An 18751-nucleotide genomic window follows, 5' to 3' on the forward strand; every position below is an offset into this window, starting at 1 on the left:
GTAGAATGATGATAAAATGAGGTTTGCTTGAGCGTCCCGATTTGGTGGCTTATGACTTCTCGTTCAAAGCGGTCGCAACGACCGCAAAGGCGCTCATATTGTGCTTTGGTGTTCCGCTGAGCGGCTGCTGACAGGCTCTGAGGCACCTGTTTGTTGAGTCGCACCTTCCTTCTTTTCACTGATCGTGTTACCGGTGACATTTTCGGTGAATATGGGTCCGTCGACTCGATAACAAAAGGCTGGACTTATTGATGAAGACTTGTAGGCCCCCCGGAGAGGGGGGGGCGGAAGGGGATGCGCAGACAGAAATCGGCATCACTTTCAGGCTCCAAGTTGTCAGTGGATAAGTTCATACGAGAACTTCAGACCAACATCAGGCCTCCCACAGCTTGACCCTAACAACAACAACAACACAACACACCATAAATAGAGCATCGGCTACGAGCGCAAGATGAGTTGCGGAGTTAGTCGATGGCTGCTCGCCGCTCATCCAATTGCCGCCTGTTAGCATTGCTGGCCTTAATCGATACTTCGGATCGCCAGCCTTGCTCTTGACGGGGGTGATGGTATGACGTTTCCACGCAGCACGACTTCCGTCATAGCTGAAGTCTCTACGAGAGATTGGAGTGCATCGCCATCATTCATCAAGCTTAAGCGAATGAAAGACTGTGCTCCCAAAGTCCATCCAGGGCTTGACCCATGGATTTCGCCTGAAGCTGAACCAACATCCACCAAGAGGTGCTGTCGCTCGTTTACTAGCAATATCTGTTGATCGCAGACCCCAGCATGGCCGTTCAACATGGTGTATATGCTATTGCCTCCCTGGATTTGCGAAATGCACTCTGATAAAAAGGTGAGGTTACCTTACCTAAGTTGTGAGTGCACTTAGGCCCTTTCCATTCCATCTTTCTGCAGCCTTGGTTTGGCCATTCCAACCACGAAGATGTCGCGACGGTACGGCCCGCTGTTTGTCTGTTCCGGACTTCTACTGCTGTTACTGTGTTGCCCTGCCTCAGCCGCAGAGAAAGAGACCAAATGGCTTCTTCCTCGAACCAATGTTACCGGTCCAAGCCCGAATGACTATGAGTGCGAGAGTGCTAGAGCGCCCGACTACTACGGCATTGGTGTCCGCCTGGTAAGTCCTGGTCCCTGGCTCGAGCTACGCTTGACGAACATCCACGATGCCTCAGCGAGCTTCAACTCGGTGCTGATACTTAACAGGGTATCTACTTCTCATGGTTCACTGGTTGGGTGGTAAGTCAATCCATCACTCCAAGCCTTGAACTTACCGTACCTGACAATCTGTCAAGGCCAATGCCTTTGTCCCTGGAGACATTGGTGGTGCCCTAGATACGAACGCGATTTTCCTCTTTGCGAACCTCGTGGCCATGGTTCGATGCACAATCACAAAGGTCCTGACACAACTTGACTGTGTGATCTTGATGCATCTCTCAGGTGGCACAATCTTCTCCGTGTTAAGTCTCTGGGGCTATCGCACGTGTCACTACGAAGCAGAAGGACCAAAGGGTATCCGCCATTTTGGAGGATTCGGTACACATCTGCGACTTCTGCTTGCCATGGCAGTATCCGTCTTTGGACTGTGGTTCTGGGTGGTGGGTATCAAGCCTCATACCACCGACGTCGTGACCGATAGTGGCCCATGTGCGACCGTCTACACTTTCATGTTTGCGGAAGTAAGGGCGGATGCTGGTGTCAGAATACTCTACCTCATTGCCTGCATCTCGTGCGTAATCTACTTCGGTATCATGCTCCTCATTTCAACAATCTCGCTCTACGCCCGAGTTGCGAAAGGAGCCGCTCTGGCCAAGCAGGGGAGATGGCGGACTTCGACTCGTTTACACTACGCGACAGGTTTGTACCACAAAGAGTACGTCGCGCACAACTTGATCCCTCTGCTATTGACTGATGAAATGCATTTTAGACTCCGCCGCCTATTCTACTTCCTACGTATCGCAAACTTCCTTTGGATTGTGTGGTCAATGATCACAGTCGAATGTACACTCAACTTCAATCACGTCAAGGGCGTCCTCGGCCCTGGCAATCGCATATTCTTCCCGTCGCAGTTGATTCCCATGATCATTGGAGCCTTCTCCTTCGTACGGCTAGGTTACAAATTACTGGAGAAATGGCGTGATCCTGACGATGAACCTTCTCTCCCTCAAGACGCACATACTTCGATGTTCACCGATCCAGAAAACTCTGAGAGATCACAGGCGTTTCCCCCAAAGTCCCGTATGTTCAAACTATTTGCGCCACCGACTGATACCCTGAACCACGCTCCTAAAGAGGCTCCTCCAGAAGACAACGACATCGACGACCTCATGCGAGACAAACCGCCAAGGCTAAGATATTTGGTGTCGTGGCTACCATGGTTGTCCCTGCTGCATCGGTGGAAAAAGGATGCAGACAGACTGAACTTCCATAGGAGGTGGACAAACCAGGAGCGAGGCCGCTCTTATTCACCGGCAACAACGTTGCAAGGGACACCGGTATCTGCTAACTTCGTGAACCCCTATATGGCGCAGATACCAGACTGATCAGTGGAATTATATCGTGGTGTATTGGTATGAGTGACATTCAGCTGTACTATATTTTCATATCTCATGTGCAATGCCGTATCATGATTAGGAGGATTTTGGAGTTCTGCAGGTTCCGGTGTCCCAAAAAAGAAAAAGAGCGTTCCTAGTACATGAGGGCAACAGTCCTCTGGTACCCTGATCGTCCCATGTATCAAAGGTATGCAAGTGAAGTCTGGAAAGTGAGCAAAAAAAACAGGAGGCTCCAGTTATCCCAGCAACTATGCTGGGGGGTTCATGACCGAACCCGGGATCGAACCGGGGACCTTGTCGGATTAAAGTGCTCACGGTTATGTGAACGACACGTGATAACCACTACACCATTCGGTCACAATTTTCAGTCAAATTTTGGGAGACCGAATATAACTTGTAGCAATTAATTTGAGCGGGGATGTCGTCAACTGGGACTGATAACTCTTTCAGTCGGGGCACACTAGTCAGTTCCGATGTCTCTGGAGACGCCCATAACGACGGGCGATCACTGGTGCCTAAAAGGACTGTCAGTCGTTATCACAACCTTGCCTCGCTTTCGCAAAGACTCACCCTCACTTGCACGACCAACAGCGGAGACACCTTTCCATTCGGCCTGGATTATCATGGCTACAGATCTGAAAGACCTCGCAACGCCAGCGAAATGTACCGCAGACTTCTGTCTCATTCCTTTAGGGACACCGACAGCTTCCGTATCAGCACAGATAGCCGATGTTCAGCGATTGATGAAGAAAAGTGGGTTGAAATATTCCATGCATTCAGCAGGGACTACTGTTGGTAAGCCCACTGTGCCCGCTCCAGTTCTTTCTAGCTTTTCATGGTCGCTTTCTTGTAGGGTCTGGCCTGAGTGAAGCTTCAGACTTCAATATGGCTAGCCTTCCAATGTACTGCGTACAGTCCTTTTGATGATATTTTTGTCCTTCACATTCATTCAGGGCTAATTAACGCTTTCTCTTGTAACAGAGGGATCGTGGGATGACGTGACTCGTCTGATTGGCCAAGCTCATACTATCTTACACGAGAAGGGCATTGTGCGGATTCAGACCGATATTCGCATTGGTAGTCGAACGGACAAGGCTCAAACTATGGAAGACAAGGTCGCAGCTGTGGAGAAGTTGCTCTCGACTGATACATGAGCTGCCAACGGGCCGGGGCAAGGTGTTCCGGGCCACGATAGGTACTGGGCTTGGTAAGGCTGGACTGTGATCGGAGTATGGAGGACGATGACTCTGTTCATCATGTACCATTTCCTTCATTGAATTGCTGTACTGCACAAGACGGGCCTGTGACAGAATAAATGGCACGGTTAAGATGGAGCTGCCGTTTCACAGGCTGAAGATAAAGGACATATTCCCTTCCGCGGCTTGAGGCATGTCCATATCCTGTGATAGACCAGCCTTGTGCCGGCCGCAAAACGGCTCGATATCACCCTGTGGCGGATGTTCTCAACGGTTATCATGTTCAACCTTTCTGTCTAGTAGGCCAGGGAATATCGCTGCATCTCATTCTCTTAAGGATCGAAAGAGGAACAATTCTAGAGCTCTTCAGCTGAGATGATCAGTGAGTCCGCCAATCCACTTCAGCCACACAAACTAGATCACAGCCACAGTTGTGGCTGAGCAGGCTGTTGACGTTGCAAGAACCCTCCCACCATTCAATGAGCACCACGAAGCCCAACTGGTGACAATGCTCTTTCTATTGGAGACAAGTCCCCTGGCTTGCCGCCCGCTTCGACAAGTCCTGGGCGTTTTGAGACAATAAGTCTCGGAGACATCCTTCCATGAGCCTTTGTCTGTCGATGTACTCCGTAGAGTGTGTCTTTGTTGACCGCTCCAGTTCCAGCCATGCTATTTTTGTGAATACCTAGGTACTAACGCCGGACAAACAGCCAGTTTTGTGAGGACTCACATTCGATTTGAACCTCCTTGCAGACGTTCAAGCACCATCGAGAACAATTGCATGTTCTGAAACCCATCGTCTTACGGAACCCCGAAGATCATCCTACTGCTGACCAACAATGGCGGCAATCCACCAAACCATAGCGATTGTCGACAAGTCGAACAAAGTTGTTAGTACGACGAAGCAACTAAAAAATGTGTTCAAGGAAGCCAAGTTGGCGTACCTTGAGCGGAAAGCCGAGATTGTAGCAGACCGAAGAGCCAGGGAAGATAGAGAATTGAGAAAGGCGATGAAGGCGGTGACATTAGCTGAAGAAGCTCAATCAGAGACATCCCGAGGAGCTGGAAAAAGACACAGTCACAGGGGAGGGAATGACCGGGACCAGCGCAGGCCGTCGGTGCCAGGGCATCACCACTCTTCAGAATCAGTAAGAAGGACACGACACACCCATACAGAGCTTCCGCCAGTTGAGACTCCAGTACCGGTGGAAACTGCGCCTGCTCCTGTCGGCCTTGCTCAGTTCAACGAGGAACTTTATGGCAGGCATCGGTCCGCGCCAATGTCACCCACAGGACACAATCTTGTCCGTCGTACCACCGATCTCCCATTGCAACAGATTCACTCACATCGTCCGCCGCCTGTGAGATCCCATTCTACGTCAGAAGTCGACGACCACATCGATATGGATCTGGCCTATGGTGAATTCCACCCAGAATCACTTATGTTGGATCCAAAGGTGGAGCAAAATTTGCAAAAGCAAGAAATGTCCAGCCTTGTCACAAAATGCAAGATTCTTTTGGACGAGGCCAACTGTGCACAACACAGTGTCAGAGCAATCATCGCTCATCTGCAGAAGAATCCGGATGCCATGGCAGCCGTTGCTCTGACGCTGGCTGAGATCAGCAACCTAGCGACGAAGATGGCACCCGGTGCTTTGGCAGCTTTGAAGACTGGAGCCCCAACTGTCTTTGCTATGCTCGCAGCGCCAGAGTTCCTGATTGCTGTTGGTGTCGGTGTCGGGATTACTGTTGTCATGTTCGGTGGGTACAAGATTATCAAGAAAATTCGAGCAAGAGTCGGCAACAAAGAGGACGACGTCGTGGATGAGATGATCGATGTCCATGAACTCGACCGTATCGAGCATTGGAGACGTGGCATTGCAGATGCCGAGACTGCCAGTGTCGCCACTAGCGTCGAGGGTGAATTCATCACACCGATGGCTGCTCGCAGCATGGGACATTTACCCACGTCCAGAGACCGAAGCGAGGATAGCCGCCGAGAGAAGTCACGAGAGGAAAGGAAGAAGAAGAAACACAGACGCGTTGAGGACGACCCAGAGCGCACAGTCGTGGGTAGTGAAAGTTCTTCCAAGTCCCGAACTAAATCAAACAAGCGAGAGAAAGCCTTGGTGAAGGTCAAGAAGCCGAGCCCACTGCGTAGAATCTTCAGCAGCAAAGATACGGACTCCTCCACAAGACGATGACACTGGTCCCGAGGATACATGTTATAATACTGTCATAGATACGACCCGTGTTTGGGCCTGGCGTATGGTACGTGTGGGAGCGATGGTTACGACTCACGATATGACGAGATATGGAAATGCACAAATACCTGCTTGTACAAATCGCAGTTTCTCTCGAGTAGAGCATTCCGTGTAGACTTCGATAATTGTCACCTCTAAAACGTCACGTGATCTGCGGCGAAATTTCCTGGTCGATCTTCTTCCGGATCATTTTGTTCTTCAATTCGGTCGCAGTCTCGTCGACTTGCGTATTTGTAAACCGCCTCTTTTAATCCACTGTCTTTGAGCGCTGTTCTCTTTCACCCGCGGCGCTCATCAAGCTCTCTCGCACGCCTTTGAGTTTTCACCCTCCTCGAACATCCGAAAGGACCTTCGACTCGGGCCCTGCCCTGTGTTATCGCCGCAAAGATTTCTGCACGGCTCCGACTCGTTGCGCGGGAGTTCAGTCGCAATCTCAAGGCTCTGATACCGCGAAAGCCGTCTTATATAACCTCTCGTTACCATGGATCATTCTCGGGATCCATGTCCTTGGGTCGCGCTATCCGACTTTGGCGGTGCATTCTCCATGGGTGCTTTGGGAGGTATGGATTTGAGATGACGTGACGTCGAAGTCAATCTAACAGGATCTCAGGCACACTATGGCACGGTATTAAAGGTTTCAGAAACTCTCCCTACGGTGAAAGACGGATAGGCATGATCACAGCCATCAAAGCACGAGCGCCAGTTACGGGCGGCAACTTCGGTGTTTGGGGTGGTATGTTCAGCACATTCGACTGCGCAGTCAAAGGAATCAGAAAGAAGGAGGATCCTTATAATTCGATCATTGCCGGCTTTTTCACAGGTGGTGCCCTCGCCATCAGAGGGGGCTACAAGGCGGCAAGAAATGGAGCCATTATGTGTGCCATCTTCTTAGCAGTTATTGAAGGCGTTGGAATTGGTATCCAGCGGTTAATGGCCGAAAACACACGGCTCGATGTAAGTTCACCGCATTCGCAGGCACGACCGGAAAACTGACATGATCAGCTTCCTCCTCCTGGAGCACCCTCAGAATCCGGACGTGTGGCAGCGTGACTGGAAATGGCTACGACTCCACATTTCATCTAGAGGTCTTTTGGATTCAGTCCGAACGACACAGCTTTACTCGTTTCTCTACTCCTCGAGGTCTCAACTTCTCTTCATGTTGAAGGGGTTCTGTGCATAGCGGGCGTATGGACACACAGATTCAATGAAGATTCGATTCGGGTCTAACAACAGGCCGAAGAGGGCCTGCAGAATGGTTGCAGATGCTCGGTAGTCTGCAAAAAACAAGCAGCACCATGAGACAGTGCTGTCGGGTTGGACTTGAAGTGAGAGGTGCTCAATTTCACGTACAACGCTGTAATATATGTCTGATGATAGAGTGTGGTTGTATCCAGAGGCTAAGGTATTCGACGCAATACGGTTTCAGTCACTGGCAAATTCACTACTACTTCTGTTCCTTCTCAGTCATCCTCCAGCTGGATATTGTAGAATGAGGCTCTCTGACACAGACTCCTATAAATACATAGGTTTCGCCTACAATGCAACGACGACGGCATGCTTTTATGTAGAAGAGAATGTCCTTTCTTGATGAGTTCAAGGATGTCTTCTGGGCCAGAGGCATCGTATCTCTATTTGAGACAAACCAAAGGCGATTATATAATAGGCGGACTCTACAGGGACAGCCTTGCGGAGTGACGAGGCTGTGAGTTTCTGTGTGAGGCGAAAGCCTGTCGATCCTCCGCAGTCGCAACCCGCAATCGCCTTGTCAAACATCAATTCCCTTACAGTAATTCTCACACTGCCATCTTATTCTTCGTCTGAAGGCATCCTTAGATCGAAGTTGCAGCTGAATATTGCTCTTGTCTTTATTTAGCGTCCTGGTCTTGCTGTCATGCACTATGCTAAGCACGTCTCCAGAAGCGCGACTCTCGACGATTCGAGTCCTAATGCGCCCGACAAACAATACAAAGTCAAGGCCGGTGACATTGGTTTCGAAGTTCCAGAACACATCCTGCCTGATATAATACCACTTTACGATACAAGACTAGACTACTTCAATATCCATACTCAGCGCGACCGTCGACTTCGCCTGTTGATTCGGCGCTTCACCAACCAGATCCAATATGGCTGCAAGAATACCAATTGCACAACTCCCACCTGCCTGAGCTATAGAAAGAGAAACAGCACTGCGCCATTACGGAAATACACAGAACTGAGTGCCAGGACTCTGGCCTGCCAACTTCTCGAGGACTTCTCAAGAGGTGGAAAAGAGCCTCTCGCTGAACTTTGCTCGAACGAGCCGATTGTCCCGTGGTATGAGGACCCTGTTGTTGCTAAGAGGAGACGCACCAGCCTCGATAAAACAGCGCATCTACAACAGGGACATGGCGCCCCACTGAAAGACCAGGCTTCTGTGCGGTGGGCGAGAGAATCTTCGCAGCAATCGCGAGGAGCAGAACAAGTGCGGCGAAAACCGGCTCTTGATGGCATTATTCAGGCAGGCAGGAGTCTGCGTACCTTAGAAACGTCGAAAGATTCTAAAGAAATTGCAAAAGCGGTGGTCGACGTTCTGAATACTTCGTTTGCCTCCCAAGGACACAATGAAGAGCGATCTGAAGAGAGTCTGGTGAGCAAAAGCGTCGGTACGGTGTCGGCTACAGCGTTGCAGTCGCCAGACCCGGCCAAGCCAAAAGACCTGGCTTCTTTCACCCAGAACATATTCGACCTACTGCCCCTTCGACTACTCAGTTGGCTACCAGCGAGATCTAATAGTTCCTTGTCTGGGTTCAAGAACTCAACCACCACTCCTGAAAAAGATGAGCAGCAGACCTCCAAGGATCTCCCGGATTCGATCACTAAGGTAAAGACTGCTGACAACCTTGAGGGTTCGGGCACCGAATCTCCACCAACAAATCCACTTTTCACATCTGGCCATGACGAACAGGATGCAAAGGCACCGGAATACCAACCCGAAGAAGAATTCTGCTCCCGGGGATACACCCTTCGGACATTGACGTGGGACTCTCTCGTATGGCTACGCTCCGTGGATAGAGTGGGGACGTCGACCACGTACAAGAAAAGGATTCTGTCCTTTCTGAAGCAGAGCTTCTCGTACTGCCTTAGCGATCCTCAACGCCTCATCAACACGGTCAAGGACCTTCAAGTCGACTATTCGGGTCCTTGCGCCGAGGAAAACTCGGACGGTGGAAATGCACCTGTCATTCTCTCCTCGACTGGCATCTTATATTCTCCGCCAAGAGTGCTGACGAGAACTAAACTGGACATCGACGGTCTTCTGTCAAGTCTTGCCTTTCTTGATAATTTCGAGGAGCGCGACTTGGTTCTGAATTGCATCTTCACAGCACTGCAGCATTCCTACCGGCTACCACAGCGACTACAAATCCAGGCAGCTGGCAAGCGTAGTCGGTCTGCTAGCGGAAGTGGCGAGAGAGCGTCGGTCAAGAGCCAGGAACTCCCTAACACGAGAGATGGATACACGTTGGACGACACCACATCCCCAGGACAAGCCGAGTCGCTCCTGTCTATTAGCGATTCTCAGGTTGCCGAGCTGTGCCTTATTGCACTCATGTCTGTTGCTTCAATAGCCTTCAATGGCCGATACGGTCAATTCTGGGGAAACAAAGCGCCATTTGATCGGTTTGCGACCCTAAGAAACAGTGGCCTTGCTCACTCACGTTGGTCTGAGAACAACGACTCCGAGGAGATCAGGCGAGAGACTTTACGCTTCATCAACACAATGATCAAGGCCATTGATGTTTGTGATGATTGGTCAGTGCTCCGTCTTCTCTATGCCATCACAGATGTGATCAGCCATCGTCTGCTTGTAGCCAAATGGTCGGCCGCCGTGCCAGCCGCCGGTCTGGCAAGTTCGAAAAAGAAGAACGTGGTCGATTTGCTGGTACGACGACTCGACAGGGACACACTGAGAGGATGGGACTCCCTAGACAAGAACTCAAGCTGGATGGGAACCGCTATCGTTGAGCTTTTGAGAACGGTCATGCTCAAGGCTTGGGATCACCGGCCGATCGTTCAGCGAAGTGGGTCAGTCGGAGGCGCGCTTGAGCTATTGGCCGGTATTTACCGGGAGAGGAAGGACCTGAATCTGGATTCCAATCTATTCCGCATGCCATTCATCGCCGACGTTTTTGACGAGATGTCTATGCCTCACGAATGGCTGTCGTTCCGCGCAGACACTCGACAGATGCATCTCTTGTCATTCTCGTTCCTCTTTGAGCCTGCTACCTTGGTCAGATATTTCAGAGCGATCAACTTTGACATGATGCGAAAGTCATATGAAAGTGCTACGCTTGTGTACGGTGATGCACGACAGTATTTGTGGGCCCCCAAAATTCCGGTGTATGGCCAAAAAGAAGTGTTGGCTCAGATGCGACCACACATGGCCAAGTACTTCGTCCTCACCATTCGAAGAGACAACGTACTGAATGACGCGATCAGCCAGATTTGGCGTCGACAACGGATGGAGTTGATGCGGCCTTTACGCGTGCGACTTGGAAAGGACGAGGGCGAGGATGGCGTGGATTATGGTGGCGTGCAACAAGAATTCTTCCGGGTCGTTTTCGCCGAAGCTTTCGACCCCGACTATGGCATGTTCACCATCGACAGTGCGACAAGGATGTCCTGGTTTCAGCCTGGCTCGTTTGAGCCTCTTTACAGATTTGAAGCCTTGGGGATCCTGATGTCTATAGCCATCTACAATGGCATCACGCTACCGGTCACTTTTCCACTGGCGTTCTATCGCAAGCTGCTTGGTCTGAAAGTAAAGAAATTGGACCACATTGCCGATGGCTGGCCTGACTTGACCAGAGGCCTAAAATCCTTACTGGAATGGTCCGAGGGCGATGTTGGCGACGTGATTGCCAGGACGTACGAATTTAGCTACGAACTCTGTGGCAACACTGTCAGCGTTGACATGCAGAAGATTGGTCGTGACGACGTATGGCCACCAGTAAAGCCGCGGAGAACTAGGAAAGGCAAAGAAAAGTCCAAGTCGACCTCATTCGAACTTCCCATTGAACCGTCGCTGACGCCACCAATACAACCATCACCAGATCTACAACCGAGCATAACTCCTATACGCCGAAAATCCTCGATCGAAATCAAAGGCATCTCGACCCCCTCGAGCATCGATAGCGATCTGCTCGAAGAAGCCGCTTTCGTCACTAACGCCAATCGCGAGCAGTACGTGAAAGACTACATTCTGTGGTTGACCCACAAATCAATCCAACCACAGTATGAAGCTTTCGCCAAGGGCTTCTATACATGTCTCGACCGCACAGCGCTGTCGATATTCACGCCCGAAGCACTCAAGGCAGTGATTGAGGGGCATCCAGAAATTGACATTGACGAGCTCGAACGCACAGTCACGTACGAAGGATATGAGCGGAACTCTGACTTTATCCGTGATTTCTGGCACGTCGTACGAAGTTTCAGCCCTGAGCAGCATCGGCAACTGCTGGAATTTGTCACGGCAAGCGATCGTGTGCCGGTGAATGGGCTGAGCAGTGTGCAGTTCGTTGTGCAGAGGAATGGGGACGATGATGATGCGAGACTGCCGAGTAGCAGCACATGTTATGGGAGGTTGTTGTTGCCGATGTACTCGAGCCGAGAGGTGATGAAGGAGAAGCTGGGACGGGCGATTGAGAATTCTGTGGGCTTTGGGACACTGTAATCTAGTTAGTCACATCGTGCCTGGGATCAAGGTGGTATGCCTCGAGGTGATTGATAGATAGCGGCATCATACCGTATCATATTGGGCGATGCGCATTGCAACATCATGGAAGTTTAGCCGAGCTACGGCGTTGCAGCAGCAATTTCTTGGTGTTAAGGAACCTGTGTTTAAGCATATTGGTCACGGCCACGTATATTGTGCCCAAGGCCAAGTTATCAGGACTTGAAACGTTTCTTCAAGTCGAGCTGAACCGTGATGTCCATCCGGGGAGGAGAATTCTGGTGTCGCTATGTGAACAAGGTGGTGAGTGGTGTTGGAAAGCCAGCCCCTTGCAGCGTTGCAGCAACTGTTCTGCTGCCCGACTTGACTGCATATTCCCTGCACCAATGCTACTCGTACCGTCAGACAATTTTCTGCAGCGTGTGACCTTGTCTACAGTATCGAGGATTGGCACTGCTAACTCTACAGCCGGACAGACAGCCTTATCCTTCGCATGTCAGCGTTTGTTTCACACCCATCCTGGTCTAATCTTCCCAGCAAAAGCACCCAACTGGACAGCCGACATTCATGTCCATGTCCACCGAAAAGAACAGTGACACCCAAGCAGGTGAGGAGGTCGAGCGGTATTCCGTCTTCACGCCCGTCGAAAAATGGTGCATTGTGGCCATGGTGTCGTATGCGGCATGGTTCTCGACCCTGAGCAGCTTCATCTACTACCCAGCAATCCACTCAATTGCACAGGCTCTGTCAGTATCCGTCGACAAGGTCAAGCTCACTGTGACATCCTACCTGGCTGTCGCGACCATAGCACCGACTCTCTTGGGCGACGCCGCCGATACTCGAGGTCGACGGCCAGTCTACTTGATTGCGCTCGGCCTGTATTTTGTTGCCAACATTGCAATCGCTCTCTCCAGGACGTACGATGCGCTCCTCGGCCTGCGGATTTTGCAGGCTGCCGCAATCTCTGGTAACATGCTTCCTTATCTCCCCTCCATAAGTCTCACATTTGCCCTGGCCTGGCTGACTTTTGTCCTAGGAACTTTCTCCATCGCCTACGGTGTGCTCACCGACATTGCTTCCCCTGCTGAGAGAGGTTCTTTTGTGGGCGCAGTTTCCTTCGCGTAAGTTCTAAGATCTCTTTGTCTCTCGCCCCCTCGCCTCATGGTTGTCATCGGTTGTGCGAATTTATGGCATTGCTGAGGTGTGGAAAAAAAGGATCACAATCGCCGCCAGTCTAGGCCCCATACTGGGAGGTAGCCTGACCTATGCCGCCGGCTGGACCTGGATATTCTGGTTTCTAGCCATTGCCTCAGGTCTCTGTTTCTCGGTCATGCTGTGTTTGCTACCCGAGACCGCTCGCAACATTGTCGGAAACGGATCGGTCATGCCACCGAAGCATCTTCGCCTGCCTATCTCAACGTCATTGATGTGCCATTGGCAAGACTCCAACGATGCAGCAAGGCAGACATGGCGCATCCCGAATCCGTTGAAGTCCGTGACAATCCTCTTACGGAGAGACAATGCGACCATAATGTTTGCTTGTGGGCTGCTCTACGTGGTCTATACATGCATCAACACCTCGCTCTCGACGTTGTTCATCCAAATCTACGAGCTGAATCAGTGGCAGGCCGGCCTCATATATCTTCCATTTGGGCTTGGTGGGACGGCGTCTACCTTTTTCGTTGGTCGCTTGTTGGATGGTGCATACCGTCGGGCAAGGACTATGCAAGGCCTACCTACGGATAAAGCAGTCGGAGACGACTTGGACGATTTTCCAATCGAAAGGGCTCGGCGCAGTGTTATATGGATACCTCTGCTGGTGACAGCAGCCTCCGTGGTGGCTTTAGGCTGGGTTTTACACTATGGAAAGGTACGGTCTTCTCTTCTCTTCTCTTCGACCGTAACAATCTCTTGAGGATTGACATCAAGTCAGCACATTGCCATCCCACTTTGCCTACAATTTGTCGCAGGTTTGTGTATGCAACTGGATTTCAGTGCAAGTCTTCTTCTCGGCGGAGATCTGAATGCAAGGATGGAGAATAACCGAACGCCAGATCTACAACACTTTACTTGTCGACAAAAACCATCGATCACCTGCGGCGGCTCAGGCATCTAGCAATATCGTCCGCTGTACGCTGGCCGCAATCACGGTATCCGTCCTCCAGAAGATGGTCAACGCAATAGGAGTCGGCTGGACATTCACGCTTATGGGCGGCTTGTGTCTCGTTGGGACTGCTCTTTTCTTTGTTGACTATCAGCACGGATTTTCGTGGCGGCAGGAATTGAGACTTCCTCTAGCTGACGTCTCAGCAAGATGCAATACACAGCACAGGACGCTCTGCAGGTAGATACGAATATATTAGACCAAGTCTGCGCAACTAACAACAGCCACTTCGCCATTCTTCAGGCACAGGAACGACCGTTTTACAAGCCAAACACAGGACAGAGCCAAGGGATCTCTGTTTTTCCAGTCTCTGAGAGGAAGAAAAGGTGCTCGAGCCCTTTCTATCCCAAACCTTGACTGAGATGACCGTTCTGCTGGCTGGCAATGGGCGCTAATATCTTCTCCGTTGTCCAGGCCACCTCGGCAGGCGTGCCACCCGTCCCCAAGCCTGCGTTCCCCAGCATAAGCGTGACTGCACAGCGACATCACTCAGTGGCCGAAAGAATGGTAGAGAGAATGGCGGCGTCAGCTGTGGAATACTTCGGTGGAAGCATGGTGGAATTCTGTGGTCTGAGCGGCTGATTTCGACCCTCCCCTTGCATCTACCCTGCTGTTCCTCAAGAAGGTATGTTTGGCCCGCTGGTTCCCGAACAGAGACATAAAGAATGCGGATCACCCTCCGATCTTTGTGGGTTCCCGACAAAGTAGAGACCTCCTAGAGTCTACCACTAATCGACAACTCTTGTTCGAAGCAGCACACGATGTCGGACTCCTCGGAATGGGTAGAAGGGATTCCAGGGAACTTTCCTTTGCACAAGGCGGTGGTTGGCGGTAAGAAACCAGTGCATTATGATCCATGGATTGAGAACGTGATGGACCCCCATTTAACTAGTCATGCCCAGAGGAACGAGAGTCGTATCGGCTGAGAGTTGCGGCGTGTCTGTTTGGACGAAGACAGCAAAGGTGTCAGTCATTCTGCAAGGCGGCAGTGGAAAGAGGTATTTCCTGAAGGTAAGCCAGTTCCACGAGCCACCATTTGGACAAGTCGCAATCGCTGAAAGGCATGGCACCAAGCAGTGTGCATCAGGCAAGGGTGCCCGTGCCTTGGCCGGGGGCGAGTTCCATTCAGCTTCTGCCATCAACACTGTGGTGACGGGATTAGTACCACAAGCCATTGGATGGGGTGAATACCACGCCGAGGAATCACACGTCTTCTTCTTTCTGGGCGACTTTCACGATATGGATCTTTCCACGGCTCCGGACCCCGTCGATTTCGCGGCACAGATTGCGGAAATGCATGGGAAAGGCACGTCTCCGAACGGCATGTTTGGGTTCCATGTGCCAACGGTCATCGGCTATCGTGGAGCGTACGGTCACCTGGGAAAAGAGCTGGGCGAATCTTTCACACATCAGCTCAAAGATGTCATCAAGTACGACAACGAAACCAACGGACCCTGGCCCGAGTACGATGCTGCCTGCAAGCAATTGATTGATGTTGTCATCCCACGGCTCCTGGGTGCTTTGCAATCCGACGGCCGCGAGATCCGGCCCGCGCTGGTCCATGGCGAGCTGTGGGAACAGAACGTCGGTACGGACATGGCAACGGGCCAAACGGTCGTCTTCGACCCCGGCTGCACGTACGCGCATAATGAAATGGAGTTCGGCACATGGAGATGCTCCTGGGCGTTTTACTTCAACTCGCCCGTCTACATGCGGGCCTATCAACGCCACATTGAGCCCTCGGAACTGGTCGAAGAATGGGACGACCGCAATCGTCTGTACAGCCTCCATCCCTACCTGACCGACTCCGCAGGTCATCCTGGAAGTCCCTCGCGGCAGATGTGGGTTTCAACCTCCTTTCCCGACCAGTGGGGAAAGAGAAATGCTAACCGAAGATTTATTTCTTAGTGCCTACAACGACATGCTATATCTCTGTGAGAAGTATGGGCCTCTGGACAGCCTCGAAAAGTACGATGTAGAGAAGGACGTCAGCGTTACGGGCACCCACATTCCCCACGCTATGAAGCTGCTCCGGTGAGCCCAGCACGCCAACGAAAGTATTATGGATTGTGTTGGAGACAGACTCACACCCATTGCGAGAGCAGCACCTGGCAGCTGGGGCGTGGCAAAAAGAGAAGAAGGACGAAGGTCGAAAGCGCACACGATTAATATCAATAGCCATTAAAATCAAAGGAACATTCATTCCTCATGTTCACATATTTGAATGTTTCATTGGTAGTACGAGTACATACACCTACTTCCGTCATATCATGGACATGGAGCCAAGCCATCCGGGAAAAGAGAACGAAGAATAAAGACTGCATGCAAGACCAAGCCGGGTCCGAAGCCATAAGGCACTTGTGGTCCAACTCATAATCACCACCAGCCGAAAAGAAGAAGGAAAATCATGGCCAAATCACAGTCGCTATCCGCACCAACGACCATTTCGAATCAATAAATCGGCCGTCCTTCATCCCATCGTCTCACCTCGAGATTCGACCGATCGGGCGTGCCTTCAAGACTCCTCTCTGCCCTGCCACCTTCGATCAAGCCTCCCGAACGTCGTCCTTCCAACGCCGGCGCCAAATCCACCGGCCCAATCCACTCCCACACACGAGACCATTCTCCCGTCTTGCCACCTTCCCTCGTCGCCGCGCGCACATTCGAATTACTCTCGACGATTTTGCGCACGTTCTGCCACACTCTCTCCCGCTCACTCGCGCTGAACACATGTCTTAGCACATCATCCCGGAGCTGTCCGACACTAATAAACGGCTCGGCCGAGCGCCCGTCCTGGTTCAGCGCCGCTTGTGTGGCCAATCGGTCCAGTGTCGTTGCCACCAGGCCCGGGATTTGCGCCGTGGCCCGCTTGTACGCGACCAATTTATTCCGCCCGTACGCCATGGATGATAGTATGAGGATCAGAATTCCAAGAGGGATTCGATTTTGCGAAAGCGTCCGGACCAGCGATCGTCGGACGGCGCATCCGAAGGGGAGTCGGGCGAGGGATGTGCTTGAGAGAACGAGCCGGCCAGATCTGGAATGGTGGAAATAGGGACGCTTGGTCAGTCAGCGATTCGCAAAGACGGCGACTACTGATTGGACTCGACGGCGAGAAATGGGAGAAGACGGGAGGAGAACAACTTACTTATCGTGGGTGACTTCGACTTCATCGCGGCCCATGATATCGCCCAGGGCGCCGCGCCAGAGATCTTCGAATTCATCTTCTGTCATACCCTTTCTTCTGAGCTTCGACACTGACTTCTTGAGATCTTCCTCGGTGACTTCCAATTTCGACGCCGTAGACTTCGCGACGGTCTTGACTTCCGCTGCGGCAGTCGACACTGCTTCTTCGGTCTTGGTAATCTTATCTCCACATTCGTACGCTGCTCTTTGTTCTCGGAGTTCTTCGACCGCTCTATCTGCCACGGCCTTGATTCTTCTCTGCTTCTCACTGTCTGGCTCGCACGTCGGGGGTAGCGGCAGCAGCCCGTTCATGCTCAATGGGTGAGGTTTGAGGACAAAGTCTGTCTCGCATTGAACATCCATGTGGGGATAACAAATAGCATGTTGTGGACATGGTTCACAGGCTGGCTCGAAGTTCTGGTGTACCCAGGCAGGAATATGAGGGTTTTCTGTTAGCGACCAGTGAGGCTCTCCCACTCCGCAATAACCGACATTGATTTTCTCGTGTCTGTACCAGCCCGCGAGCGCTGCCAGGACGGTTGTCATAACTGCCCAGGGCGCAGTCTTGGCGACTGTTCCCGCCGGCTTTTGCTTCTTCCGCCGCACCAGTGTCGACGGCCTGCTCGGGACAACTTGTCCGTTCCTCTCTTGTTCAGCTAGCTCGCGAGCGGCATCGGGTGTGAACTCTTCTGTGACAGGGACATCGTCTTGCGTCTCGTCTGACGTGACCTTGGATAACGGGAAAGAATAGCTTGATCGTGAAGGCTCGAATTCTTCTGACTTTATCGTCGGAGATCTTGTTTCTCTGCGCTTGGTAGGACTCTTCTTCGTGCTCGTCGCGGTTAAGGACTTCCGTGATCGGGATGCAGATTTACGACGGTCGGCACCGGAAGGGGGACTTGATCCAGATTGAAATGGGTTCTCGTCAGAGAATGGACTTGTTCCTGCTTCTAACGACTCGCGCTTCATCCGGGCATCGGGCTCATCGATCTTGACAGACGGTTCCAACATCGGCCGCGGTACACTCTTGCGCGATGTACGCACGGTTCGCTCAACTTCTGGCTCAGTGTCGGACACTCGTGGGGTTCTGGCTGTGCTACGCCGGCTCGGAGTCTTGGTTCGCCTCGTAGTTGAGGGTCCGGCGCCACCATGGTGGGCTGATAAGTCTGCTTTGCTCTTCCTGCTACGCGGGGTCTTCGGCGGGGGCATCGTTTGCTTGTCTTCTTCCTCATCTCCGTCGATGGTGGCTTCTTGACTGCTCGGAACATCTGTGATGCCTTTGCTCGTGCGGCGGACTCTGGCTTGCGCCTTGAGTAGTTTCTTCGCTTGCGGCAGAAGGTCTTGCTCCAGCACTTCCAACAACTGGCCCTTCTTGGCTCCCGATGGGTATGGAATGTCATGGGCGACGAGGATTGAGCGTATTTTTGGAACTGTCAGGGTGTTGGGATCAAATCCGGGCTGGAGGTAGTAGAGTTCATCTTCTTCGGCCATGATGACGGCGACCTGCGGTTGGTGAGCGGTCGTCACTGATGATCAGGGCTGCGGGTAGCACAAGTGTTCCGACAGAGTCTGTCAGGTGTAAAAGTAAGAAAAGAAAAAGAGGAAGACTTGCGCAAGAGAACAAATTTCCTCTTCTTCTCAGCGGGCGAAAGTAAACAAAG

General features: G+C 51.8%; 8 protein-coding genes and 1 non-coding gene across 10 annotated transcripts; 7 read left to right on the forward strand and 2 right to left on the reverse strand.

Moving 5' to 3' along the window:
* Window positions 1-943: 943 nt before the first annotated feature.
* On the forward strand, window positions 944-2558 carry PV05_11463 (uncharacterized protein; the record flags this gene model as incomplete). The annotated part of the gene is made up of 3 exons (XM_013454948.1): window positions 944-1135; window positions 1222-1254; window positions 1311-2558. 3 exons carry the CDS (start codon window positions 944-946, stop codon window positions 2556-2558), a joined length of 1473 nt encoding a protein of 490 aa, XP_013310402.1.
* Window positions 2559-2835: 277 nt separating this feature from the next.
* Window positions 2836-2927, reverse strand: PV05_11464. The gene has a single exon. It is a non-coding gene; the product is annotated as a tRNA-Val (tRNA).
* Window positions 2928-3014: 87 nt separating this feature from the next.
* Window positions 3015-4126, forward strand: PV05_11465 (uncharacterized protein). Its single transcript, XM_013454949.1, has 2 exons — window positions 3015-3365; window positions 3552-4126. The coding sequence occupies exons 1-2, from the start codon at window positions 3044-3046 to the stop codon at window positions 3722-3724; spliced, it is 495 nt and encodes a 164-aa protein (XP_013310403.1). The 5' UTR covers window positions 3015-3043; the 3' UTR covers window positions 3725-4126.
* Window positions 4127-4265: 139 nt separating this feature from the next.
* PV05_11466 (uncharacterized protein) lies at window positions 4266-6111 on the forward strand. The gene has a single exon (XM_013454950.1). It carries the CDS (start codon window positions 4606-4608, stop codon window positions 5968-5970), a length of 1365 nt encoding a protein of 454 aa, XP_013310404.1. The 5' UTR covers window positions 4266-4605; the 3' UTR covers window positions 5971-6111.
* Window positions 6112-6242: 131 nt separating this feature from the next.
* Window positions 6243-7582, forward strand: PV05_11467 (mitochondrial import inner membrane translocase subunit tim17). Its single transcript, XM_013454951.1, has 3 exons — window positions 6243-6590; window positions 6641-6984; window positions 7033-7582. Exons 1-3 carry the CDS (start codon window positions 6512-6514, stop codon window positions 7078-7080), a joined length of 471 nt encoding a protein of 156 aa, XP_013310405.1. The 5' UTR covers window positions 6243-6511; the 3' UTR covers window positions 7081-7582.
* A 240-nt stretch (window positions 7583-7822) lies between these two features.
* PV05_11468 (uncharacterized protein) lies at window positions 7823-11880 on the forward strand. Its single transcript, XM_013454952.1, has one exon. It carries the CDS (start codon window positions 7922-7924, stop codon window positions 11738-11740), a length of 3819 nt encoding a protein of 1272 aa, XP_013310406.1. The 5' UTR covers window positions 7823-7921; the 3' UTR covers window positions 11741-11880.
* Window positions 11881-11932: 52 nt separating this feature from the next.
* Window positions 11933-14578, forward strand: PV05_11469 (uncharacterized protein). The gene is made up of 7 exons (XM_013454953.1): window positions 11933-12043; window positions 12217-12707; window positions 12777-12861; window positions 12956-13610; window positions 13674-13736; window positions 13795-14230; window positions 14319-14578. Exons 2-6 carry the CDS (start codon window positions 12308-12310, stop codon window positions 14086-14088), a joined length of 1497 nt encoding a protein of 498 aa, XP_013310407.1. The 5' UTR covers window positions 11933-12043; window positions 12217-12307; the 3' UTR covers window positions 14089-14230; window positions 14319-14578.
* A 1-nt stretch (window position 14579) lies between these two features.
* Window positions 14580-15985, forward strand: PV05_11470 (uncharacterized protein). Its single transcript, XM_013454954.1, has 3 exons — window positions 14580-14915; window positions 14982-15745; window positions 15813-15985. Exons 1-3 carry the CDS (start codon window positions 14799-14801, stop codon window positions 15940-15942), a joined length of 1011 nt encoding a protein of 336 aa, XP_013310408.1. The 5' UTR covers window positions 14580-14798; the 3' UTR covers window positions 15943-15985.
* A 124-nt stretch (window positions 15986-16109) lies between these two features.
* On the reverse strand, window positions 16110-18712 carry PV05_11471. Of its 2 annotated transcripts, none has more exons than XM_013454956.1 (2): window positions 17053-18712; window positions 16110-16941 (listed from the first exon to the last, which is right to left on the reverse strand). In XM_013454956.1, the coding sequence occupies exons 1-2, from the start codon at window positions 18579-18581 to the stop codon at window positions 16356-16358; spliced, it is 2115 nt and encodes a 704-aa protein (XP_013310410.1). In that variant the 5' UTR covers window positions 18582-18712; the 3' UTR covers window positions 16110-16355. The 2 variants fall into 2 exon arrangements, with proteins under 2 accessions (XP_013310410.1, XP_013310409.1); XM_013454955.1 differs by having other exon boundaries at window positions 16110-16964.
* Between the last annotated feature and the right edge of the window lie 39 nt (window positions 18713-18751).

Source organism: Exophiala xenobiotica, assembly GCF_000835505.1.
Source record: "Exophiala xenobiotica strain CBS 118157 unplaced genomic scaffold supercont1.7, whole genome shotgun sequence".
In the NCBI taxonomy this organism is placed as follows: domain Eukaryota; kingdom Fungi; phylum Ascomycota; class Eurotiomycetes; order Chaetothyriales; family Herpotrichiellaceae; genus Exophiala; species Exophiala xenobiotica.